The sequence below is a fragment of the Scatophagus argus genome, chromosome 2, assembly GCF_020382885.2.
Source record: "Scatophagus argus isolate fScaArg1 chromosome 2, fScaArg1.pri, whole genome shotgun sequence".
In the NCBI taxonomy this organism is placed as follows: Eukaryota; Metazoa; Chordata; class Actinopteri; family Scatophagidae; genus Scatophagus; species Scatophagus argus.
In genome coordinates this window covers 15501618-15526447 of record NC_058494.1, presented here as the reverse complement: position 1 = coordinate 15526447, position 24830 = coordinate 15501618, and the positions used below count along the sequence as shown (strand labels likewise).

At 45.2% G+C, this 24830-nt stretch overlaps 1 protein-coding gene across 3 annotated transcripts in view; it reads left to right on the top strand.

Moving 5' to 3' along the window:
• Window positions 1-24830, top strand: part of pax5 (paired box 5) — a 61149-nt gene that overhangs the window by 21090 nt on the left and 15229 nt on the right. For 2 of the 3 annotated variants that reach the window (XM_046413331.1, XM_046413339.1), the window contains exons 4-7: window positions 145-209; window positions 2483-2608; window positions 8953-9137; window positions 23481-23613. In XM_046413331.1, coding sequence (XP_046269287.1) covers window positions 145-209; window positions 2483-2608; window positions 8953-9137; window positions 23481-23613 — 509 coding nt within the window. The remainder of the gene's footprint in view (window positions 1-144; window positions 210-2482; window positions 2609-8952; window positions 9138-23480; window positions 23614-24830) is intronic. The other variant, XM_046413344.1, reaches the window with a different exon arrangement.

Below are 24830 nucleotides of genomic sequence, written 5' to 3'. Positions count from 1 at the left end.
CACACACACACACTCACACACAGTCTTGCTCCCACGATGGTCATGTTCTCTCTGTCACTCATCCTCTCTCTCTCTCACACACACACACACACACACACACAACACCACTTCACACACACTAATATGTCCTCTCTTCTCCTGCAGGATCATTCGGACAAAGGTTCAGCAGCCGCCTGGCCAAACGGGCTCAGTGTCGGCTCACAACTTAGGTAGGTTGCAGCAATAAAATCCTGTTTCCAACTGTCAAAGCAAATTTTACAGCAGAGCCATTTTTGTGTGAGTCTCTCAGGAGAGGAGCCTGTGTTGCTGGGTGTGGAACAGCGAAATGTACTGAAAGAAAGAAAACGTGGTGTGAAATGTTGGATTTCACTAATGTTCTTCCCTCAAATCCTTTAATCCAGATATCCCAAGAGGTCAAAGTTGAAGTTAGCTAATGGATTTCTGGTTCTTTTTTTTTTTTTTTAATTGGCCAATATCTTGCTTGTCAAAAACCTTTAGCTATTTAACAAGTGTGATTGATAAACCAAGTGACAGTTGGGGTTAATAATCTTTTCAAGTGCTTTTTGCTTCATGTGCAGTGTGTAGTGGAGACATGGCAGAAAGAAAGAAATCACAGAGTCAGTGTCTTAAACTCGATTTACGATGAATGCATAGATGTTGTAAGTGGACTTGCAGAGTGTGTACATTACACACTCAAATGAAATGTTAAAGGCGTCACAGCGGGTCCTGAATTATTACTGGTCTTGTCTACTGTATCGGTCCTCCAGGGGGAGGAGGAGGACTCTGCACCCAAAATGTATTTAAAATCACAGCTAATTTTTGCTCTCCCCCTTCAGATTAACAAGGTTTGACTGTTCATTTGCAGTTTTAATCATATTACAGACTGAAGCAATATATCTATTACAGCTATGACTGAAACATTATTTTCCCTTTATTCGATGAATATCTCCGAGTACAAATAAATATGAGAGCCTATCTCTCGCCCTCTCTATCTCCTCCTCACTTTACCCTGCAGTGGATTGTGTTTCGGTGTCTCTCATATCTTCATAATCGCACATTGTCTATTAATCTAAATTAATTTCACACACGCTGCTCCCTGACTCCTGCCTTTTACACACATTTAGCAGACACACATACACCCACATGCATACACACCTAGATGCAGTCAGACGCACACACACACACACACACACACACACACATTGCACGCTCAGAGATTACACAGATAAATGGGTCCCACTCCCAGGCGGAAAATTGAACATTTGGATTTGCAGAATAAAAGCGCTACGTTCTGATAAAAAAAAGAGTGAAAAGAAAGAGAAAGGAAAATCAGATAATTGAAGTGCTAAATCAAGTGATGGGAAAAGGAGGGATATGCATTCATTATGCTCTCCTTGTCGTTGGTGAAGGAGTAACGGCTGGAAGGGACCTTGATCGTAAGGTTTATCGTTTTTGTTTTTTTTATTCCCTTTTCTGTCTTGTCTTTCTGTGTTTGGGGGGTCTGCTGGGAGTGAGGATTAGGATGTCTGTCTCCACACCTTTCAGTCCCTCCAGGGATACCATACTGTCACTCAACCCCACGTCCGCTTACAGGGGCACAGATAAGGGACCAAGGAATCAGTGACTGTATGTTTCGGTGTGTGTGTGTCAGGAGGCTGCAGAGTGAGTGTGTATGTGTGTGTGTCACTGAAGCAGTGACAAGTATGTCGCTGTGTCGCCCAGCGAGGAACTTGTCTCCTCCAGGGGAAAGATTAAAGGTAGAGACATGAGGAGGAAAACACAGACAGACTCATGTCCTTTGTGGATTTTTCGCCCCCTCAAGCTTCAATTTGGTCTATGTGGTTGAGCAAAGTTCTGGAAGATTAAAGTGCATCTGTGTTGAGTTTAAGGAGAGAAAAAAGAGGATTTTCAGTTGTAGTGGTTTTGTTTTATAAGTCTGTTTTAAGTCATGAGTGTTGCTCTCCAAGTAAAGAGAGTAATAAATGGTGGTGACTTAGAGATCATTAGAGATAGTGCTGGACATTGTCACCCTTTTATTCATCAGCTTTCACTGTATGTACAGTAGTTGCATAAAATGAAGTAAATCAAGTAGTAAATAGCGCATATAAATAACACAGTGAGTGCTATTGGACTAAAGCAAAGGTGACCTTTCCTGTTATATATGAGCTCCTGAATCAGGTGTGTTAGAGAAGAAACAGCCTTTTTCTCAACATGAACTCTTTAAAGGCCCCTTAAACAAATACTGACCGAGTTTTATCTGGGCTGCAATATTATTAACTGTAGTCTGGTTTAGCTTGGAGAATTACACTCCCTTTCATAACCGATGAAATGAGCAGGGCTGTCCTTAAAATATTTTATTTTCATACTGTGAGGTGAAATAGATGATGGCTTAAGATGTTTCATTCAAATTTCAGAGGCTTAATTTGAGCTTACGCACTACTGATAAGAAAAAAATACGTGTTGTCATGTGGTCCGTCTGCAGGGACGTCTGTGGCTGCCACACAAGTGTCAGCAGTGACCAGCGACTCAGCCGGTTCCTCGTACTCCATCAGTGGCATTCTCGGTATCAGCTCCGCTGCTGACGTGGGCAAGAGGAAGAGGGACGAAGGTGAGCAAAAGAATATAAATGTGCACACTTTTTGTTTACTTACATCACTGTATGCACTGATGGTAATGGCACATATACAAATACATGAACACTTATATGATGATGGACAGCCTCAGGAACCCCTACAGCCCCTCCTTCCCTACCAACATGGAAAGCCCAGATGGAAGAACTCAGCACAGGAGAATCAATGCCAGATGTGTGTGTATGTGTGTGTGTGTGTGTGCATGTGCAGTATGGGAGTTCTAAACCAAACATCTTCATTCGGAAACCCCTATTTGTTTACCAACAGCGCTTCAGTGGAAAGCTACCTGAGAAGTCAGTTTATGCATTCACTATTGATCATGTACGCTGTCATACTGGATCAATGTTGTTTGCATGCTAACAGAGGTATGAGCTCGTGCATGAGCATGTAGGGGAATCTCATATGTACTGTATGTGTATGTTTGTGTATATGGGTGTGCATACATGCGTGCACATTAGTGAGTGTGTATGTGGCAGTGTCAGTGGCATTAAAAAGCCATCAAACAGACGGTCTCCTGCGGTAAATGAGACAGGACCAGATGTCGGAGCAAGGGGGGGGGTGACGGAACGCCACTGGGGGCTATTTCTCGCTCTCTCTCACTCTCTCTGTCTCTCTCTCTCTCACTCACTCGTTCTCTAACACGCAGACACACACACACACATGCACACACAGATAGAGTATCTTTTTCCTACTGCTGATGAATTTCCAAAACATTCTAGCAGGTTCCAGGATGAATCCCAGGTGCACCTTGAGCATTCTGATATGCTCGGATACGGCCCACTTATCCATCAGCAGAGCACAAAGGCTTCAGACCTGCCACACGCACACACACACACACACACACACACACACACACAGACCTTTCTCTCTAATTATGAATTTGTAATTTGAATAAAAATGTGGACTCGCCAATAATTCCATAAAAAGTTTAAATATTGCAAAAATGTTTTGATGGAAAACATGGTGTATCAATTAGAAAATCGAGCGCAGAAGAAACAGACTTAGGGAATAAATCATGACGCACATAAAGCATATGACTTCTCACCGAAGCTTCTGCTTTATTGAAGAGATGAAAAAATTGTGCAAGGGTTAAAATTTGATTTGTGTGAACCCATTAGGACACTGAAGCCTTCTTCAAGTTAATTAATTAATTAATTAATGAACCAAACATAAATGCCACATTTCCATCATGTTTACTCCATTGCTTTGCACCTTTTTTTCTGACACTCTTTCAATTGTATCATCTTGTTGCACTCTCTTCTTCAACTTCCAGCAGCTGTTAATCCTTATGTCCCCAACTCCCAAGATTCACATAACAGAAGTGAAAGGAAACACTCATTTTCATATTTGTTTAAAATTTGGATGGAAACCTGACTGTAGTGACATCTCTTTAAATAGATCAGAGCACTTCATCGAATGTCATGCTCAACACTGACCTACACCTGTTCCTTTTACAGTAGATATTTTGACTTTTTATAGTTTGAAAAATACAGGTGCAACTAAAAACACTCATGATGGCTCCATTTTACTGATTCCTGCAGATTCACTGACGTGGCATCATTAGTTACCTCTGTGATTTTCCAGTTATGCCAAGTCAAAAGGCATCAGGGCTCTACTTTCCTTATAAAGACATATTTCATTGACAAGCACAATGTGATTCACCCATAATTACACAAATATGTCACATTATATTATGTGTGCACTGATGTCTGGGACAAAGACTGTGGTTGAGTCTGTAGTTGAAGAAGAAGCTCTGTAATCTAATTAGCAGCGTTATTGTTTCACTTTGTTCTTTATGTGCATGACGTGCTATGCCATGTGCTACATGTGCGGTCTGTCTGTTGTCTTACTTTGACTGGACCTTGTGTGTTATAATTCATATTAAAAACTATTGTATCACAGTGTTTCACTGAAGCGTCCAGAAAGCACCATTCGAGCATGGTGTTGCTCAGCCTTCACGCTTTATCTGCAGTGTTTCTGTGGCAGAGGTCTGCGCGGTTGGCTCTGTGGTCTAATTAACAGCATTGCTAATCACAGCTTCCATTAGAGCAGCCCCCGCTGGATAATGACACACACACACAGCAAGGGGCGACAGGGGGAACAGCATGCACTGACATGGACAGACAAACACATACACAGATACACAGTAATGCAAGCTTCTCACGCACACTCACACCCATATGCTTGTCGGCACAAACATTTGTCCACAGAGGGGAAAAAGACATAAACATACACAAGTCACACGCACACAGAAGGCCAACAAACACCCAGCCTTCGCTTGCGGACAGTGTCGTGATATCAGTACAGGTGAATAGCATTTGCAGTCACGAGACAGTCACCGGGAACCTTGGTGTTTTCATGTACCTCAGTTCATCAGACCCTGACTTCCATAGGCGAAGAAAAGCTTTTCAGAGCCTGATTAAAAAGAAAAGCCAAAACAAACTCAGGATGAGGAATCATTTGGTGCCCAGCTTTACTCTGAACCAAAGGAGTGACGTGTTTCTGCATGAAGCCTTTGTCAGTCCACTGGATGAAAATAACATTCATCTAAAGGATCAAGGCATGTTCATATCAGATCTTCATAGCAAACACCTTGCTGTAGTGCCCATAAGCAAGCTTCAGGGGTGTTTTTCTTATTGTGATATGAAATTGATCATTTCATATTGTAGCAATAGAATAGAAATGGCATCTGTGCAAGTGAAGGGAACACGGGATCATGCCATGGGTGTGTCTGCGTGCGTGTGTTTGTGTGTCGGCAGAAGGAGTGTGTGTGTGTATGTGTGTGTGTGGGGTTAAAGCCCTGTGGTGACCTGTGCCCCCAGCAAAAACGAGGGGAAGTGGGGGGTGACCGGGGGCAAAATGTAGATGAATGGGAGTGAATGGAAGAACTTGACTTGTGGGGCCAAAAGGGGACTATTGTATCTTAACCTATTCTCTTACACACAGAGGGTCTCTCTCTCTCTCTCTCTCTCTCTCTGTGTGTGTGTGTGTGTGTGTGTGTGTGTGTGTGCGGTTGCCTTTGCACATGCATGTGTTCAGGGCAGGTGGTCCAGTAGAAACAGGGAATGTTTCTTTCTTTTGGAGAAAAGTAATCTCAGTACATTTTGAGGAAAAAAAACAGCATCTTTAATACTTGCTAAAATGTCTCTGTTTTGCACAAAGAAGAAATATTATCAATGGCATTTACCCAGGACGCCAAGATGACCTCTCACCCCCTTGTTCATCCACTGTGACATGCAGCAGCTTACCAGATAAAAGACGCTGGGAGTAAGAAAAAGATGGAGGATGGTGTAGAAGAGGGAGGGGAGCTCCGCCCTTCACCCTGAGTTCCTCTCACTGACTCCTGCCCCCTAAAACTTTGATCTCTGGAGTTTAGATGGGGCACACTCTCTGGCTCTGTGTCTGTCTGTCTATCTGTCTGTCTCTCCACTGCTGCATGCTGTTGTGAGGTCAGCCTTACGACCCCTGCCCTATCAGGATGATAATCTATGTCATCTATGTCAAGTGCAAAAACATGCACACTGGTGGCGTCCTACTCCCCGCAGATAGACAGACAGACACAAACACAAGCCCATACACACTCACACACTCACACACAAACAGGTGACAATTCATCTAACTCTCAGAGGCATTTGGATTTAATAATTCAAATGTTCCTGGGTTGTTGAATAAATGGCAAAGACAGGCTGAGTCCAAGGGAGATGGTGATGGAGAGAGAGAGAGAGAGAGGGAGAGAGAGTGATAGAGCAAGTGAGAGAGAGGGTGAGAGAGAGAGAGAGAGAGAAGGTGGAAGAGAGAGGAAAAAGGCAGAAAGGAGAGAACAATAAGGGCTCATTGTTTGTTTTGTTCTGCTCTGAAAAAGAGGGAAGAGAAGCGCTTCCCTTCTGAGACTGACTCACAGAGATAGAGGCAGCTGTGAGTGTGTGTCTGTATGTGTGCGTGCGTGTGCGTGTGTGTGGATCCGACAGTGAATGGGATTTAACCCGTCACGGCAATGAGTTTCTTTACCCATCCATGGATACAATGAGACCAGCCGGATATCAAGTTACCCACCCATCCACCCACCCACACACACACACACACACACACACACGTTCATTCAGATGAATGGACATTATTGATTATCATAAATTGCTTTGTTTTTACAGCTGGATTACAGTAGGTTCTGTCATCACCTTCGTTCTGTCTTTTTCTGGTCCTTTGTGGGTGCTCTGTTGTGATAGGCTCGGATCAGTCTTTCAGTGTGTGTGTGTGTGTGTGTGTGTGTGTGTGTGTGTGACAGAGAGAAAGCAGAAAGCAATAAGCTGGCTGAAATGGTGCCATCAGAGCTACATGATTGATCAATTGAATTCCATCATGGGGACTGGCCAGTGGGATTAAATGGGTCGCCGTGGGTTACCAGGCTAAAGCATCATACTGGCTTTATCTCCCCCCTGATTGGTCTGTCACCAGAGACCTGCACCATACACTCACACTGCTCCCAGCATCTGTATTTGAGTGTGTGTGCGTGTGTGTGTGACTATAGTAGAGAAAGAGAGATTATGTTCGAGCAGTGTGTTTGCGAGAGAGTGGGTGAAAGAGGTTTTGTGTACTGAAAAGGTGAGGCGAGGTTGTGTGAGTTATGCAGTATGTGAGTGTGAGGGGATTTTTTTTTTTTTTTTTTTTTTTTTTTGTACTGTCACATCATTCGAGGTTTACCAGAACTCCTGAAACTGAAACTGAAACTGAAAAACAATCCTTGTGCAAATGTGTCAGTTCTAGATTTATTTTATTCAGTTTTCAGGTTGCCACTAAACTGACAAAATAGGGTTTGAATTGTAGATAAGCATATGGTCATATGCACTAATCTGCCATTCAAAACAATATTCTTGTTGATATTATTGTTTGGGTATGATTTTCATACTTTTGGTTGACATTCCTATGTAATAAGAGTGCACAAACCAAGGTAAATGCTAAGATATGGGAGCGCAGCACAAGCAATGTACTTATGAGCTCCACATAAAGTGGTTTAGTCTTTGTACAGATGTTTTAGAGTACTGCTGCATAAAAAAAAAAAAAAATACAACAAAGCATTTTGTGCTGTGTGAAATGTCCTCAAGCGATGTCACTTGAGTCAGCGTAGGTTCAGGCTGAAGACTGGAAGTTCGAAAACGGAGTCAGGAAGAAGTGATTTTATCAGACTTCTGCAGCCTCCTGCTCACCCCTGCTTGAGGCTGGCAGTTGGAGGAAACATTAGCTGCTGCTAGCAAGAAGTCGCATTGTGGTTAATGTATGTGTATGTGTTTTGACAGAGAAAAAGAATGCACTGAAATAAAAGACAGCTTATCTGTTACTGCTGCCACTGTGATCCTTCATATGTAGCAGTACAATACTGAAACAGTTGAATAGTCTTGTAAGGTTAAGGCAGGGTAAGACAATAACGACCATCTTTCTGTCTTTCTTTCTTTCTTTCTTTCTTGCTATATCACGCCTTGTTTTTACTTTAGGATCACAGTCTGCTGCAAATGGATCTGTATTTTCAGTCCAAATGGAAAAATATATATATATATATTTGAAGCCCCTTCCCATCTCCACCTGTCTGTCATATCACTCCCCGCCACTGGACACACACACACACACACCAAATACACAGTGACCCCCAGGACTAAAATAGGCTCTCAGGAGAGGTTTGGAGCAATGAATTGGCTCTATAGTGGGGGATTTTCACCCTCATCCCCTTTTTCTCTTTATCTTTTTCCCTCGTTCACTCTTTCTAATCATTTGTGGACCGCGACTCTTCAGAGTTCTTATAATTGTCTCGTTCAGTCCCTCAGCCTTGCAATAACTGCAGGATACGAGAGCTCACAGTCTAATACTGATACCACAGCAATATATATTTGTGTGTCTGTGTGTGTATGGTTGAAACGACAAGTAGTGTGTATTTATGAGAGGCGAGAGTGTACCTTTGAGAGAACAAGAAGGATAGACAGCGTGTGTTTGGTAATGGATTGCATTTGTATTGCATTTTCTCTAAGTCTACACAATCTATGAAGTCACTCGATCCCAAATCAGCTCAATGGGGTTCATTTGAGTCCAAACTTGACTCAAACCTCTCTCAGTGAGGTATTTTATCAAATCACTCCTGCGCTCCTCCCTTTGTTGCTCTATAATCTCTGTGCCCATTTGTGTGAAGATTCCCTGCCTCACAATCACCTTCTTCATCTCCCCCTTATACCTCTTTGGTTTCCCCTTTCGCTCTCTTACTCCTAACTCCTACTTATTAAATGTCCTCAGTTCACAACCCCTCTAACCTCACTCCTTTCTCCTTTCTTTCTGTGTTTAGGTTTGCAGGAGTCACCACTGGCCAACGGGCATGGTCACAGTGGGCGGGACATATTCAGGAAGCAGATGAGAGGGGAGCTGTTCTCGCCGCAGCAGATCGAGGTATTGGACCGTCTGTTTGACAAACAGCCACCCTGTCCAATCCAATCCAGCTCTGACCTCTATGTGAGCCCTGACACTGGCAAGGTAAGGGCGTGGCACCATGCAGGCTCTGGGCTGAAGCTGACTTTGGGAGCAGGTCAAGGGTCAACCTGTCACACTGTAGGCTTCTCTAATGAAAAGTACTGCAGGAGAAAAGTTTATGTTATAAACTGATGAGCGAGACTGACAGGGGCAGAGGCAAAGTCAAGGGGTGGCCAGTGGCAGCCATGGCCACCATAGTCTATAACCTGGCTAATTCAGCATCACACACAGTTTTTGCTATTGATTAGTTTCATTTTACTCTGGACTATAATGTTCTCCAAATGAATCTAATATTATTCGATTTTATCTACTGTTGTGCTTCTAAGACATATTTCTGTGCCAGCCCAAAGTATAGAGTGGTCTAAGCCTGGCCATCCCTCTGAAAAATGTCTCTGGCCAGAGGTGCTGAACACATGCTTAATACATCTACAGAACTACAGTGAAACTATACTGACGGATATTTTCGAAGATTAGTTTTCGCAGGTGGCAGTCAGCTTGGTGAGCTGATTATTCGTCAGGAGATACACAAGTTTGTTTGTTTGATCTACAAATATGTTGTTTATACTGATTTTCATAAAAACTTTGGTGGCCTTAAGGTTATGGGGTGAAAAGCAACTTAACTTACTTATTAAGACAAACTTGCATCCTTCGCCGATGCCCTTCCTTTCATCTTTGCTGCTAGATGAAATGCTTGTCTGTGCTTTGAGCTAAAAGCCCGTCCTGCCTGCTATGCCTTGCCATGCCATGTCAATCCTGAAGAAAGTATTAGACTGCATCATGAAATGCCAATTTAAATACATCTCCAAAGCATCACAAAATCAGGGCCTTCATCCTGATTTTTCTTGCTTCTTTTATTTATTTATTTATTTATTTATTTCTCCCTCTCAGTGTCAGCATCAAGCCTTGTTTCTATGTTAGCCTGACAGACTGCAGTGAGTTAGTGATCTGATAGGGAGACCCAGTCGGGCTTGGCCTATTGATGTTCCTATAATCTAGATACACTGCAGGGGTTAATGAGCATATTGACCTGGCTCACATTATGACCTCACTTCCTGCTGCTCCAGGACTGACTGCCTGCATGCTGATGCATCTTGGGAATGAGCTGCATATGTGTGTGTTGTTTGCATGTTAGAGAAAAAGATGAAAAAAAAAACAAGAGTGAGAAAGGGTGTGTCTGTGTGTCTTCATGTTGAGTGGTCTCCCCGAATAACGGGATCTCGGCAAGACCGGATTCAGGCAGAAGAGGTTGAGAATAGGAGGCAGCAAAGCGTCAGGTGCCAGGAAAAATCCGTTTATTCTCCCAGAACACAAGGTTTTCACAGGCAGACAAAAGGCAGGAATAATACAGGAACTGAACACCGATAACCAACTCTCACAACAGCACATAGTAGTTCTCCCAAGGAACAACAAGTGCAAAATGAGGCTCCTTTAAATAGGGCTGCTTGTAGAGCCCAAATGGTCCAAACCATTATTGAGGGGATTACCAATAAACATAATGGTCCATACAATACTATAATCATAATAAATGGATACAAACAAATAAATAATGCACAAGTTAATTTACCCACACACCAAATATGTACACACCACACAATAATTTTATACAAACACCACATAGCCAATACCATAGAAAAATAAAAACCCCCTGAGTGCAATGGGCCGTGCCCCCTTGCCCTGGGCCCAATAAAGTCCGCCCCTGCAGCGGCGCGCGCTTCCGCAGAGGAGCAGTGGAGTCGGACCGGGAGTGCAGGTGATTATGAGTGTATGAAAAACCAGAGTCTTTACAAACTGAAATGAAGAGGTGGACGAGTAGTGGGTACCTCACCACACGCCTGGATGCTAAACCGGGGAGAAAACTAACACGGGTGAGTTGTGGTTGTGGAAGGTGAGCGACGCAGCGGGCTGAACTTTCAGCGCCGAAGCGTCCATGGCGTACGCCACGCCAAACATGTCACCAAGCATTTGCATATACATAAACTGACGATAGAGTCCATTTCTCCGTGTGCTTGGGAGTGTGTGTGTGTGTGTGTGTGTGTGTGCGCACACACGCGTCAGCGCGTATATGCGTTACAAAGTCCGAAACGTCTTTTTAATTTTAAGTGTTCGACGCTGCCTCGCAGGCCATCAAAACGCGTCCCTCGTGGGAGACCGTGAGAAGGAGGGTGCTCACCTTCTCACATTTCCCTACCCCTCTGGAGTCTCGCCAACTGGGTGGCGAGACAAGAAGTCTGCCACGGTATTCTCCTTTCCCGCCCGGTACTGCACCGTAAAACGATACGGCTGCAATGCCAAGAACCAGCGGGTGATACGAGCATTGGAGTCCTTCATGCGGCCCAACCACTGCAAGGCGCGGTGGTCAGTCTCCAAAGAAAAGTCTCTACCTAGGAGGTAATATTTTAAAGTGTCCAGAGCCCACTTCACTGCCAAACACTCAAGCTCAACCGTTGCATACCTGGTCTCTCGAGGAAACAGTTTGCGACTGATGTAGGCCACAGGCTTCTTGTTGTCACCCTCTCCTTGGAGCAGCACTGCCCCAAGACCAACACCGGAGGCATCAGTCTGGACAGTGAAGTGTTGTCCAAAATCAGGACTCTGGAGCACTGGGTCTTTGCAGAGCGCCTCTTTCAGGTCCAGGAACGCCTGCTCTTGCTTCTCCCCCCACTGGACCTTGGAGGATCCCGACTTCCGGGTCAAGTCTGACAATGGTGCCGCTCGCCGTGCAAAGTCCGGCACAAACCGGCGGTACCACCCCACTAGGCCCAGGAACGACCGGACATCCTTCTTGGTCTGGGGCCGTGGGCAGTCCAGTACCGCCTGAACCTTCTCTCTCTGCGGCCGAATCACCCCTCGGCCCAGAACATGGCCAAGGTACCGTACCTCCTCCTTCGCCAGGGCACACTTCTGTGGGTGGATGGTCAAGCCCGCCTTCTGGATGCGCTGAAACACCTCACCTAGATGACAGAGGTGGTCCTCCCAGGTTGCACTGTACACCACAATGTCATCTAGGTAGGCTGCGGCAAAAGAGTCGGTACCAGCCAACACAATGTCCATCAGTCTCTGAAAAGTGGCCGGTGCCCCCTGCAGACCAAAGGGCATTACCTGGAACTGAAACAGCCCCTGAGGGGTACGAAAGGCTGTGTAGGGCCTGGCCTCCTTAGTCAGGGGTACTTGCCAGTACCCTTTGCACAAGTCCAAGGTGGTGATAAATGATGCTTTACCCAGGCGTTCAATTAAGTCTTCCAGCCTCGGCATAGGGTAAGCATCAAAGTGGGACTGTGCGTTCACTTTTCGAAAGTCGATACAAAAGCGCATGGTGCCATCTTTCTTGGGCACCAGCACTACTGGGTTGCTCCACTCACTAGACGATTTCTCGATCACCCCCAAGGCCAGCATCTCCTCCACCTCCGCCTTGAGGCATGGCAGGAGACGCTCAGGGACCCGGTACATCCGCTGCCGCACCGGAGTTGAGTCTTTGAGGGGGATAGAATGCTCGACCACTGACGTGAAGCCCGGTCTCTCTTGGAAGAGACCTGCAGGGATGACCGCTTCCATCCCTCTCTGCTGCTGAGGAGTCAGGTGCGACAGGTCCAGGGTGGTTGACTGCTGGCTGATGGGGAAGAACTGCTCAGGACTCTCCTCCCCCTCTGCCACTGCCAGCATACTGAGTTGCAACTCCGGTTGCCTCTCATGCCACTCCTTCAGGAGATTAATATGAAAAGTTTGTTTGGGTTTTCTTTTCTCCGGAAGATCAATCTCGTAGGTGGCTGGACCCATCTTCCGCACCACCTTGTACGGCCCCTGCCACCTGGCAAGCAGCTTGTTCTCAGTGGTGGGCAGAAGAAGCAGAACCTTCTGTCCTGGTTGGAGACTCCTCTGCCTGGCTGCCTTGTCGTACCAGGACTTCTGGTGAGTCTGGGCCTGCCCCAGGTTTGCTCGTACCAGCTCTGCCATCTCCTCCATCTTGTCTCTCATCTTCAGTACATGAGCCAAGATGCTGTGAGTCTTGGGAGACCTGGGTCCCTCCCAGGCCTCTCTCAGGACGTCCAAGGGACCACGAACCTGTCGGCCATAAAGCAGCTCAAAGGGTGAAAAACCCGTGGAGGCCTGGGGGACCTCACGGTAAGCAAAAAGTAAGAAGGGCAGCCAGCGGTCCCAGTCTTTCCCATTGGCTGCCACAAACTTCCTCAACATGCTCTTAAGCGTCTGATTGTAACGCTCTACCAGGCCATCGGACTGAGGGTGGTATGGAGTGGTCCTAATGCCCTTAATACCCAGCAAACTATAAACCTGTTTCATGGTCTTTGACAGGAAAGCCGTGCCCTGGTCCGTAAGGACTTCCTGTGGGATGCCCACCCTGGAAAAGAGTTGCAACAATGCCTGTGCTATGGGGCGAGCTGTTACCCTGCGCAGAGGGAAGGCCTCTGGGTAACGGGTAGCATAGTCACAGACTACCAGAATGTACCGGTAGCCTGTCTGTGTTCTCTCCAGGGGACCTACAATGTCCATGGCAATACGGGTAAAAGGCACCTCGATGACAGGAAGTGGCTGAAGTGGATAAGGGCTAGTCTTTCTGCAACTGGTCAACTGGCAATCCGGACAGGTCTTACAATAATTTAAGACGTCGCCGTAGAGCCCTGGCCAATAAAACCTGGCTGCAACCCTCTCATGGCTCTTGGTGTTGCTCAGATGACCTGCCCAAGGGATTTTGTGACCCATAGCCAGCACCTGTTCCCTGAGCTGTTTGGGAACCACTAACTGCTCAGTCCTGCCTTCCCCTGGCTGGTGATATAATCTTCCGTCTCTTAAAACATATCTTTCCCCGGACAAAGCAGAAGGGACTTCGGTCGGGACATCATCAATGTGGGTGACCTTCTCGAAAGCTTTCTGCAGAGTGGGATCCTCTCTCTGCAGCTGCTCAAAATTATCTTCTACCTTCACCCACTCATCATCTGGTTGGTTAACTGGTAGCTCCTCAGATTTCTGTAATGTCCCCACTAACCTATCCTGTCTGCGCTGCCTGCGGGTCTTCCTGCATTTCACTCTGGCAGGAGGAGTGATGTCCTCCTCGGCAAATGGCAGCTCTGACAGGCTAGTGGACTCAGGCTCATCAGCAGGCTCTTCAGGACCATGTGCCCGGCTCTGGGCCCTCGTCACTACCATGCTGATGGGTCGGCTTGTTTGCACTAGCTCAGGCAGGACAGGGAGGTCTTGGCCGATGACCACAGAATGGCTCAGTCTCTCAACCACCCCCACCGTCATTTGGTAAGTCTGGCCTCTGACCTCCAGGTAGATTTCAGCTACCGGGTACTCATGCTCATCCCCATTTACACAAGAGACTCTCAGTTTTCCCTCCGGCAAATAGTCTCTCTTTTCTACTACGCGGGGCTGCACTAATGTCTGGGTGCTTGCAGTGTCCAACAGGGCAATAACCCTCTTCCCATTAACCACAACTGGTTCAGTCTGAAGCCTCCCCACCAACCCTGTGTCACCCTCTTCCCGTCTCGGGACACAGCAATGGCTGGAGTGCTTGGGCTTCCTGTTTGGACATTCAGGCTTAATGTGGCCCTCTTGATGGCAGTGATAGCAAACCACCGTTGCAGTAGGTTTCTGTTCCCGGGTCTCTCTGGACCTAACTGTGGGCAACGAACTTCGGACAGGCTGTCTACTGGGCTCACTAATCTTTGAACCACTCCCATGACCAAACCCCTCAGACCTACCTCGAGCTGCTGGTCTTGGTGGTGGCTCCATCCGGAAGGTCTTGTGGCCCCGCCGAGCTGCCATGAAGTTCTCTACCAGTTCTGCTGCCCTCTGACCATCCTGCGGATTGTGTTCCTTCACCCATACTCTGATGTCGGGGTTCAGGGTCCGCAGGAACTGCTCCAAGACAAGGGTTTCCATCACCTCGTCAATCGTCTTTGTTGCCGGCCGAATCCACTTGTTGATGAGATCTTTGAGGCGGGTGTACAGCTCCCGAGGCGTTTCTCCCGGCCTGACGTCTGGTTCACGGAACCTCCTCCGGTACACCTCCTCGTTGATCTCATATTTGTTTAGGATGGCCTCCTTCACACGATCATAGTTCATAGCATGGTTTATGTCCATTGCCACATACGCACTACGTGCCTTGCCAGAGAGGTAGGGCACCAGGATCACCGCCCAGTCCTCTCTTGGCCAGCGGTAAGCCATAGCTAGCCGCTCAAATGTGGTCAGGTATTGTTCGATGTCATCCCCCTCCTCAAATCTGGGGATCGCCGCACTGGACCAGGCCCTTGGTGCAGGAGCTGGTCCTGCTGCTGCTGGAGATACTGGTGCTGCTGGAGCTACTGCTGGTACGTCACCCAGTGGGGAATGGAGACCCCCTGGCTGATGCATAGGTGGTGCTGGAGGTGGACGTCTACGGTCAGCATCAACATCTTCCCTGAGTTGATTCAGCTGGAGCTGGACACCCCTCCATCTCTGTTCCTGCTTCGATGCCTCCCTCTCCTGGGCTCGAAGGTTCCTGACCAGGAGCCGATGCAGGGTGGCTAGGTCACACTCACTGGGCTGTTCTCCGCCCGACGCCTGGGCCCCGACCTCACCGTCTGTCTGCACCTCTTCTTCCTCCTCTGTGTCCACTGGGGTCTGGATGGGGAAATCCATGCTCACCCCAGTTCGGCTGTCTTGCGCCCCACGGCCTCGCTTCCCTGCTCGACCTCTCATTCCAACTCTTCTTTCCAGCTTCTCCGATGGCCACAGATCCCACCGCTGCCACCAAATGTGAGGGACCAGAGTGGTCTCCCCGAATAACGGGATCTCGGCAAGACCGGATTCAGGCAGAAGAGGTTGAGAATAGGAGGCAGCAAAGCGTCAGGTGCCAGGAAAAATCCGTTTATTCTCCCAGAACACAAGGTTTTCACAGGCAGACAAAAGGCAGGAATAATACAGGAACTGAACACCGATAACCAACTCTCACAACAGCACATAGTAGTTCTCCCAAGGAACAACAAGTGCAAAATGAGGCTCCTTTAAATAGGGCTGCTTGTAGAGCCCAAATGGTCCAAACCATTATTGAGGGGATTACCAATAAACATAATGGTCCATACAATACTATAATCATAATAAATGGATACAAACAAATAAATAATGCACAAGTTAATTTACCCACACACCAAATATGTACACACCACACAATAATTTTATACAAACACCACATAGCCAATACCATAGAAAAATAAAAACCCCCTGAGTGCAATGGGCCGTGCCCCCTTGCCCTGGGCCCAATAAAGTCCGCCCCTGCAGCGGCGCGCGCTTCCGCAGAGGAGCAGTGGAGTCGGACCGGGAGTGCAGGTGATTATGAGTGTATGAAAAACCAGAGTCTTTACAAACTGAAATGAAGAGGTGGACGAGTAGTGGGTACCTCACCACACGCCTGGATGCTAAACCGGGGAGAAAACTAACACGGGTGAGTTGTGGTTGTGGAAGGTGAGCGACGCAGCGGGCTGAACTTTCAGCGCCGAAGCGTCCATGGCGTACGCCACGCCAAACATGTCACCAAGCATTTGCATATACATAAACTGACGATAGAGTCCATTTCTCCGTGTGCTTGGGAGTGTGTGTGTGTGTGTGTGTGTGTGTGCGCACACACGCGTCAGCGCGTATATGCGTTACAAAGTCCGAAACGTCTTTTTAATTTTAAGTGTTCGACGCTGCCTCGCAGGCCATCAAAACGCGTCCCTCGTGGGAGACCGTGAGAAGGAGGGTGCTCACCTTCTCACAGTGTGTTGTTTGCATGTTAGAGAAAAAGATGAAAAAAAAAACAAGAGTGAGAAAGGGTGTGTCTGTGTGTCTTCATGTTGAATCTAAATTGACCTCCAGCCCTTTCCCCACGAGTAAGTTAATGTAAATCTGAGTGGAATAGACAGGTGTAAGTAGTACACTGAATAACAAAACAGCAACAAGCTAGCATTTGTATTCTCTTTAGCTTCTCTCAGATACCCTCTAATCTGTAGCTCTTTGGTTGTTATTAAGGAAGTATTTGCCAACGTCTCAAAATGACACGTTAGTTTTCACAACCTTTAAAGATGTCCCTACTTCAGGTTTATTTATTCAGTCAGTGTCAAGGGCAAAAGGACAAATACACACTAAAGGAGTCATAGTATATGGAGTCACATGTAGGCTACAGCCTTAGACCTACAGGGCAAAGTTTTGGCTTTTAGCCATTCACTTCCCTCTGACCGACATGGGGAATGGAGTGGCACAGGGCGAGAGGTCGACAGGGATTGGCTCTAGTAGCTCTATAGACTACGACTCAAGACTATAATACCCGTGATTCATAGGTCAGTATCCTCTCTGAGTCTGGCCAAGCCACTTGGGTCTGGGATAGGAGCTTTAAACCACAGGTCATCCTGGGGTCAAACTGGAGCTGCATTGTGATTACAAAGGAGGTGCACACACACATTCTCTCTCTCTCTCTCTCTCTCACACATACATATACACGCACGCACGCACACACACACACACACACACACACACACACACACACAAATCTACATCACTATCTGTCCCTCTACCTCCGCTCCTTTCTCTCATCCTGTCTGTTGACCACCCCCCCTTTTCCGGGCCTGCATTTCTCAGAGGGAATGATTGACAGTCATGCCCCGCAACACTGACACACTGACAGCTACAGCTCAGCCTCTCTGGTATGTGGGCTGAGGTGTCTGTCTGTGTGTGTGTGTGCGTTAATGGGTGTGTGAGGTGCTGCTGGTGGGGTTATGGTCAAGGAGGGTCATGCTGTGTTGTGACTGACATTCCTAAAAGATGTCTGATATCTGTTTGGCCCTGCTGTTCATGGTGGTGCCTTGCAGCATGGAGGGGTGCCTTTGATGCAGTGTGCTTGCATGCATTTGTACAGCTAAGAAAAAAGGACTAAGTGTTAGCAAGAGAGAAACAGAGGTACGAGTGGCTCAGTTTCATCTACCAACAGTATATCACAATGGTATTCTAATACACTGTAATTTCAGCAGTTATTTCAAGCTGCTCGTTATCGTTCTTTTTTCTTGCACTGAAACACGAGCCTTGTTCATTATTTCTTCTTCCTTCATCCCACTGGAATAGATTAAAAAAGTAAAATTGCTCACGTTCCCCACAAGCAAATCTTATTTCATCCGTCACTAGTAGTTACTTTCCTATCCTGTTTGTCTCAGACCTTTTCTTTATCTTTCCTCCCTAACAAGCCCTCCTTTTATCTCATCTCCCTCTCCTACTCTTGTTCCCCCTCTCTCTGTAGTCTATTAAGTCCCACTATTAATTTGTGTGTGCGTGCTCATATGTGTGTCTGCATGTGTGCCTGTCAGAGACAGTTCATTTGAATTTCCCTTCAATCACTTCCTATTACCCAGGTGATAAATCAGCAGAGCTGATGGAGCCCCCACCCATCCAGGCTGTTCCAGGTCCAAATCCCCAACCCAGCATTAACCAGTCTGGCTTCACTGGGCTATATAAAGAAAAAGAGAAACATCTGCGTCATTCTCTCCATCCAAAAACCTTAAAAAGAAGTAGAGAGGTCAAAGGTGATCTCTTTTCAAGGATGCTCAAAGAGGCTGACAGGCTCATAATGCATACTAGTACTGCTTGTAACTGCTAAAAATTTTGCTACACCCTTTACTCCTGTCCATTCATTGTCATTGTTGATAAAAACATCATTACTACTTTGAGATATATATATATATATATATATATACAACAAAAAGATCACACCAGACATTTTAGTTAGTTTGTTCTAACAGAAAGTGAAAATGTTTTTTAAAAAGTCACAAATAAATAATTTATTTTATAAAAAAAAACTGTTGGTTTTGTGGTAAACACTGTAGTGTTTACCAGCTACAAATGTTACCAAATGAAACTGCCCTCCAATCAACTGTTACGCTATCAAGTCACAAGTCACAGTGAGAACAGTTTATTTCATTGCTTGTCATGTGGCGAGTGACATGTAAAACACACCTGTAGAAGAACCGATGGGAATCTTGTTTCAGACCAAATGTTGTGTAGATCTGATTTTAAAAAAATCATACTTCATGTGTTGCTTTGCTGTCCAGCCTTTCCCAAATCAAACTGAATACAATCTGGATATGCCAGAAAACAAACGAATTTGTGCGGGCAACATGTCAGCCAGTGCAACCCTGTGGCTTACTGAGTTTTAATGACGTAGAGGAATAAATTACTACATCAAAGTGTCAGACTGAAAGCACAAAGTCAACCTACTGGATCATTTGTACGGTCTGTACTGATTCATCCCATACAGCCAATGTGCAGATCTTAGCTGTAAGTTAGCTAACAATGGATATACCAACCACGTGAATGGGAGTGTGTATTTTACTCCATGCTCTCTTCTGTTTAATATATTTCTGTACGTTTATGGAGCATGTTCATAAAGCCCTGAGTCAAGTTAAAAGTTTTAGCTGAAAATGAAACATTTCGACTCACACAGGTGCGTCTTGACCTCCATTTGCACCAACCGCGGGTAATTTCTGTCTTTCCATTGAGTTTGTTTGCAAATGCGCCACCCTAAACTTTGCATTGTGTTCTGTCTGAATGCACAGTCAGACAGTGGCCTTTAAAACAATATTTGTTAGTAAGATTGTCAGCAGAATTCATTATTGGTTTAGTTTTATCATGAGATATATTTACAGCATGGTTACAAATAAAATCCTTTCAGCTCTGTGACTTGTTCTACACTGAAACAAAACAAAATTGGCACTAACCAACAAAACAATGTTTACGTTAATCTTTAATTTCAAAATTTAAATCAATAAATCATTCATAGTAATGCCAGACCAATTTTTTCATTCAAAATGTATGAACTTGTGGGAAGTCTCTCCCCAGAGTTGAGGTCCATCTGGCTCGTCAGGAAATGAATACCCTCCCCACTGCTGCCACGCTCAGTTTGAGCGCAGATGAATTCCTTCCCCACAATCCCTGTCTCAGTTTGTGGGCCTCTGAGGGAATTGTATTTGTTTATAGTCAAGCCTTTTTCCATCAGGAGTACACGAGACAATGTGAACAGAGAGAGAGAGAAAGAGAGATGGAGAAATCAGGGGCTATTTGGGGAATGGAGGAAAAAGCAAAATACTATTATGCAAATGGTGCAAACCAACAAGGCCAGTGTGTGCGTGTGTGTGTGCACAGGTTTGCGCGTGTGTGTGTGTCTGTGAGTGTCAGAAGGCCGATTAGAGCTCATCTGTTATTGATGTGAAACTTGAACCAAACCATTACCTTCCCATATCTGAGTCAGTAGACCAACCTGCTGTGCGTAAGTGAGGGAGTGAGTGAGAAAGAAAAAAACAGTAACAGCCACATACTGTAAAGATACAGGAATATTCAGATATGAAGTCTTTCTCTATCATTAAGATGTAAGTAGTTAGTTTAGAACCGGTTTGAGACTGAAAGGGTAGCATGAGGAAGCGGAGAATAACAATCAGCCAATGAGCCAATCAGCCAATGACTTGATTTCTGTATTGTCAATCCTGGAACAAAACACGGGCTAGCACGTGATTCACACATTGATATTTTTATACTAATGTGAGGATCAATTACTTATAAAAATGACACAAATCATGCATTCATGGTATCTTTGCAGAACAAATATGTAGTTTCTACAAAAAGTCATTCTAATCTAAAATAGGACATTATTACCACTAATATTACTGTACTTTGTCACAGCAGCAGTAGCAGGGCTCACGTTAGTTTGAACGTGGCTTTGTCATTTATCAGAAGGACCATGCTTTCTTTGCTGCCACGCTTTGCACATTGTTCTCTGTTTTCCATCAGCTCCCTTCTTTCCACATATCTTACATGCATCCAGGTCTCGCTGTTATCTCTTTCTCATCTCTCCCATCTTTTAAAACTGCATACCTGCTCTCATCCTTCGTTCCGCCTATGGCGTTCACGCCCCAGGTCTAGATCCCCCCGCCGCCTTTTCTTTGGACCCTCCATCCTGCCCTGTACAACTCCCCACCACCACCACCACCCCCTCCACCCCCAAAACCCCAACCCCTCCATGGCCTGGCAGCTGCGTCCCTCCTCTTTGATGAGGGCTGATGGCGCTGTATGAGCGGTGGAATTGACAACATTTACGGGGCTGAATGAGAATGATCCATCTTCCTTAGCGGGCCTGTCACCCCACTGGCCAAACTTCATCATGGCCAATTACCACGGCAGACCCCTTCTTCTCTGCTGCTGTTGCTGCCCGGGCCCCATCTACATGGATACATGGACACATTAGACACCATTATAATAAGACAGAGAGTGGCCAAGAGGGAGGAGGTGTGTGTGTGTGTGTGTGTGTGTGTGTGTGTGTGTGTGTGTGTGTGTGTGTGTGTGTGTGAATGAATGAATTGGTGAAAAAAACTACAGGTGTGATGTGTGTGTGTGTGTGTGTGTGTGTTGGAGGGCAGAGGGGAGTGTTGAAAGAAAAGAGGGCTTAAAAATGTGTCTGAAGTGTAAAGAGAGAGAGAGAGAGAGGGAGAAATGTGTGTGTAGTGTACTGGGTAAGCTCTTATTTGGCAGGTCACAGTCCAGTGGTTGTGTTGTGTGTTGACGAGCACAGGGGTGTTTAAGAGGTCAGTGAGCACAAACACACACCTACACACATACATACACACACACAGATGCAGAGGTATTAAAAGGGTCAGTGCAAAACTCTCACCTCAACACCTAAAGGAAATTCTGATTGCTGTCATTAGTGTACACACACACACACACACACACACACACACACACACAGGTCAGCAGTAGAAAAAAGAGGAGTGGATCCATTTCATTGCAGGTTTATAATACATAAAAGATATAACAATAAAAGCTACAGTGATGCAGTCACTTACTGCTGTGACTTACTGAAATTAAATGGAACAAAAACAATTCAACTGAGCAAAATAATTTGTAATTTCTATCTTTAGTGTGAGAATCACACACATTAAGAGCAGTTTGGCTGTGATTTAGTTGAGACACTTAAAAAGTGTCATACTTCACCTGAATCTATGCTAATCTGAGCTTTTTTGGGGTTCTTTTTGCACAAATTAAGGGGATGTTAATTCCTATGTTTTCCCCTTTCTATATGGAGTTATACATACAAATGTAGAAAAACACACAAAAACACACACACATGCGCGGTTATTTGTCCATCATGAGTGTCGCAGGCCTAAGAATTGGTGGTTAATCTATATATAGTTGGTCATCAGTGTCGATGTCATCAGTCTAAATCACCACACACACACATACACACACACACTAGCAGAGAGATGAGGATGGATGGTTCATGGCTCGGTGTAAGGGTCAGACAGAGGTGAGGGGACAGTTTCCATTATCCATCTATCTGTCTGAGACGGAGACTGAGCATGCGCAAGGTTATTATAGAGTCTGTCTCAAGATATTTTATTTTTGATTAGAGATCCAAGATATATATATATATATATATAAAACTTGTTGTAAAAGTTTTCATCTATCTTCTATTTAATGTTTGGATGTTTATCGTATTGAAGGTTTCTGTTACAATTTGAAATAATTGCCTTGAGGTCACATCCTCCAAATTTTAATTGTATGATGAAAAACATGCATATTCTGAAAAATATACATATTTTACATGTGAGTAAGTCACTGTAATATGGTGACTTTCATTTCTTTTTGACATTTTTTTTATTAGCACTGCAGCTTCAGGGTCTTAGATCCAAGATTCTCAAGAGAGCTGCTGCACAGTGAATAAAAACCAACAACATCCAGATATTGCTTTGTCACTTCAGTCTTCTCTTCTCTATATGTCTTTGCTTGTGCAGGATGTGTGTGTGTGTGTGTGGATTAAGAGCACTGGGAAACTGTGTGTATATGTGTTGAGATGATCACAGCTGTTATTGTTGTTGGTACCTGGGGAGACAAAAGGCTTTAGGCGATAGCTATGGTCTATGCGATGCCACTGGGCGCGCACGTGTATATGTGTGTGTGTGTGTGTGTGTGTGTGAGAGAGAGAGAGAGAGAGAGAGAGAGGCAGAAAGAGAGAGAGAGGAGAGATGAAGAGAAAGAGCAAGCTGATCCTGTGGTTATAGACTGTTGGACTTGGCTGTACAGTAAATCCCTGTCTTTGTAAACAGATCAATAAACTCTCAGCTGTAGGTTTGTTTCTGTATGTCTGTGTGTGTGTGTGTGTGTGCGCGCGTGCACATGTGTATTCATACTAAAGCTTCATTGCTCTTTGCTATGAGGAAGCAGCATGTTGGAAGTGCAGCAGGATCTAACAAACAAATTGATTACAGCTGTAAGCAACATGCAGCATTACAGTATATTCATGTTGTTGTTTGTTCTTTCTCTCTCGCCTCTCTGCAGACATCTGATTATTCGGCCATGGCCTCACTAAGTGGTGGACTGGACGAGATGAAGAACACCTTGGCCAATCCTGGTACAGGAGCCGAGTTAGGAGCCAGTGTGTCCGGTCCACAGTCCTATTCACTCGTTCCAGGTAAGAAAGACATCCAGCTTATCAGTACCTTGAAAGAGACTTTTGTTATCTGTATCTAAAGAGACAACTTTGGTTCTATGTGCATGCACTACCTTTAACAGTTCTAATGCTATTTTGAGGCCTTTTTTTATTTTGCGGAGTAGTAAGAGACGTCAGTGTCATACTGAGTACCTGTAAATTTAAATTCATTTTTTGGCAAATAAATGAAATCAATCCAATTCAAAAATAAATCCAGCAGTAAAATAGGCTTCACTTGGCGCATTAAAAACAACCAATCATAAAAAGATGGAAAGTCAGATATTCATTAAATTCATTATTTGGCAAAGTAATAAGAAGTTAGAGCTGATTGAACGGGAAAACATCTTTTTTTATCTATTGGGACTGATGTGATAAATCGCTCTGGCTCTGTGATTACAACTAATTCCATATGACAGAGCAAAAAAACACATCAAGGACATCAACCAGAGTGCAGTTCTGACCTCAGCATTACTCATAAAAGATACAGTAATTCGTATTTCAAATATAGCGAGCCAAATGCCTTTTAAGTCCAGCTCAGCAGTGAAGGAAGCTATATGGACTCTAAGTGATCCTGTTTAAAGAGCTCAGGGCTTTGGATCTCAGGAGAGGTGGGAAGCTCAGAGGAAAGGATGAAAAGAAAGGTGGAAGGATTGAGGAAAAATGAGAGCCTCAGCTCATCCTCTGTCTCCATTTAGGGGTGCCGGGAGAGGCGGTTAATTAAGGATAGACCAGGGACCACTTGGACAAGGTTTTGACGTTCCCATCTGTAATGAGGGAAATCATAGAGCTGGGAATTTGGGATATCTGGGAAAGTGGTCTTTTTTGCCCTTTGAAACCACTGAGGAATATTACCTGCTCGAGTCGAGAGAGAGAGAGAGAGACAGAGACAGAGACACAGAGAAAAAGAGAGCAAGAGAGAGATAAAAATTTCCATTTCTGCTTATGCATGCAAACACACATTCATATTCACACACATACACACACACACACACACACGCCTGCTGAATATTATGCATGCAGTTTCTTGCCTGTCTTCTCTCTCAGAATAGAGCTCCCTCTAGGGGATCAGACGTCTGTGTGTTTGACGCAATGTTATTGCATCCTTGAAGTGTTGATACTCTGGACACATGCCGTAGAGCAACATTTACACATTCAATTTTCCTTTCTGAGGCCTTTCCAAATCTGTAGGGCATTTTCGT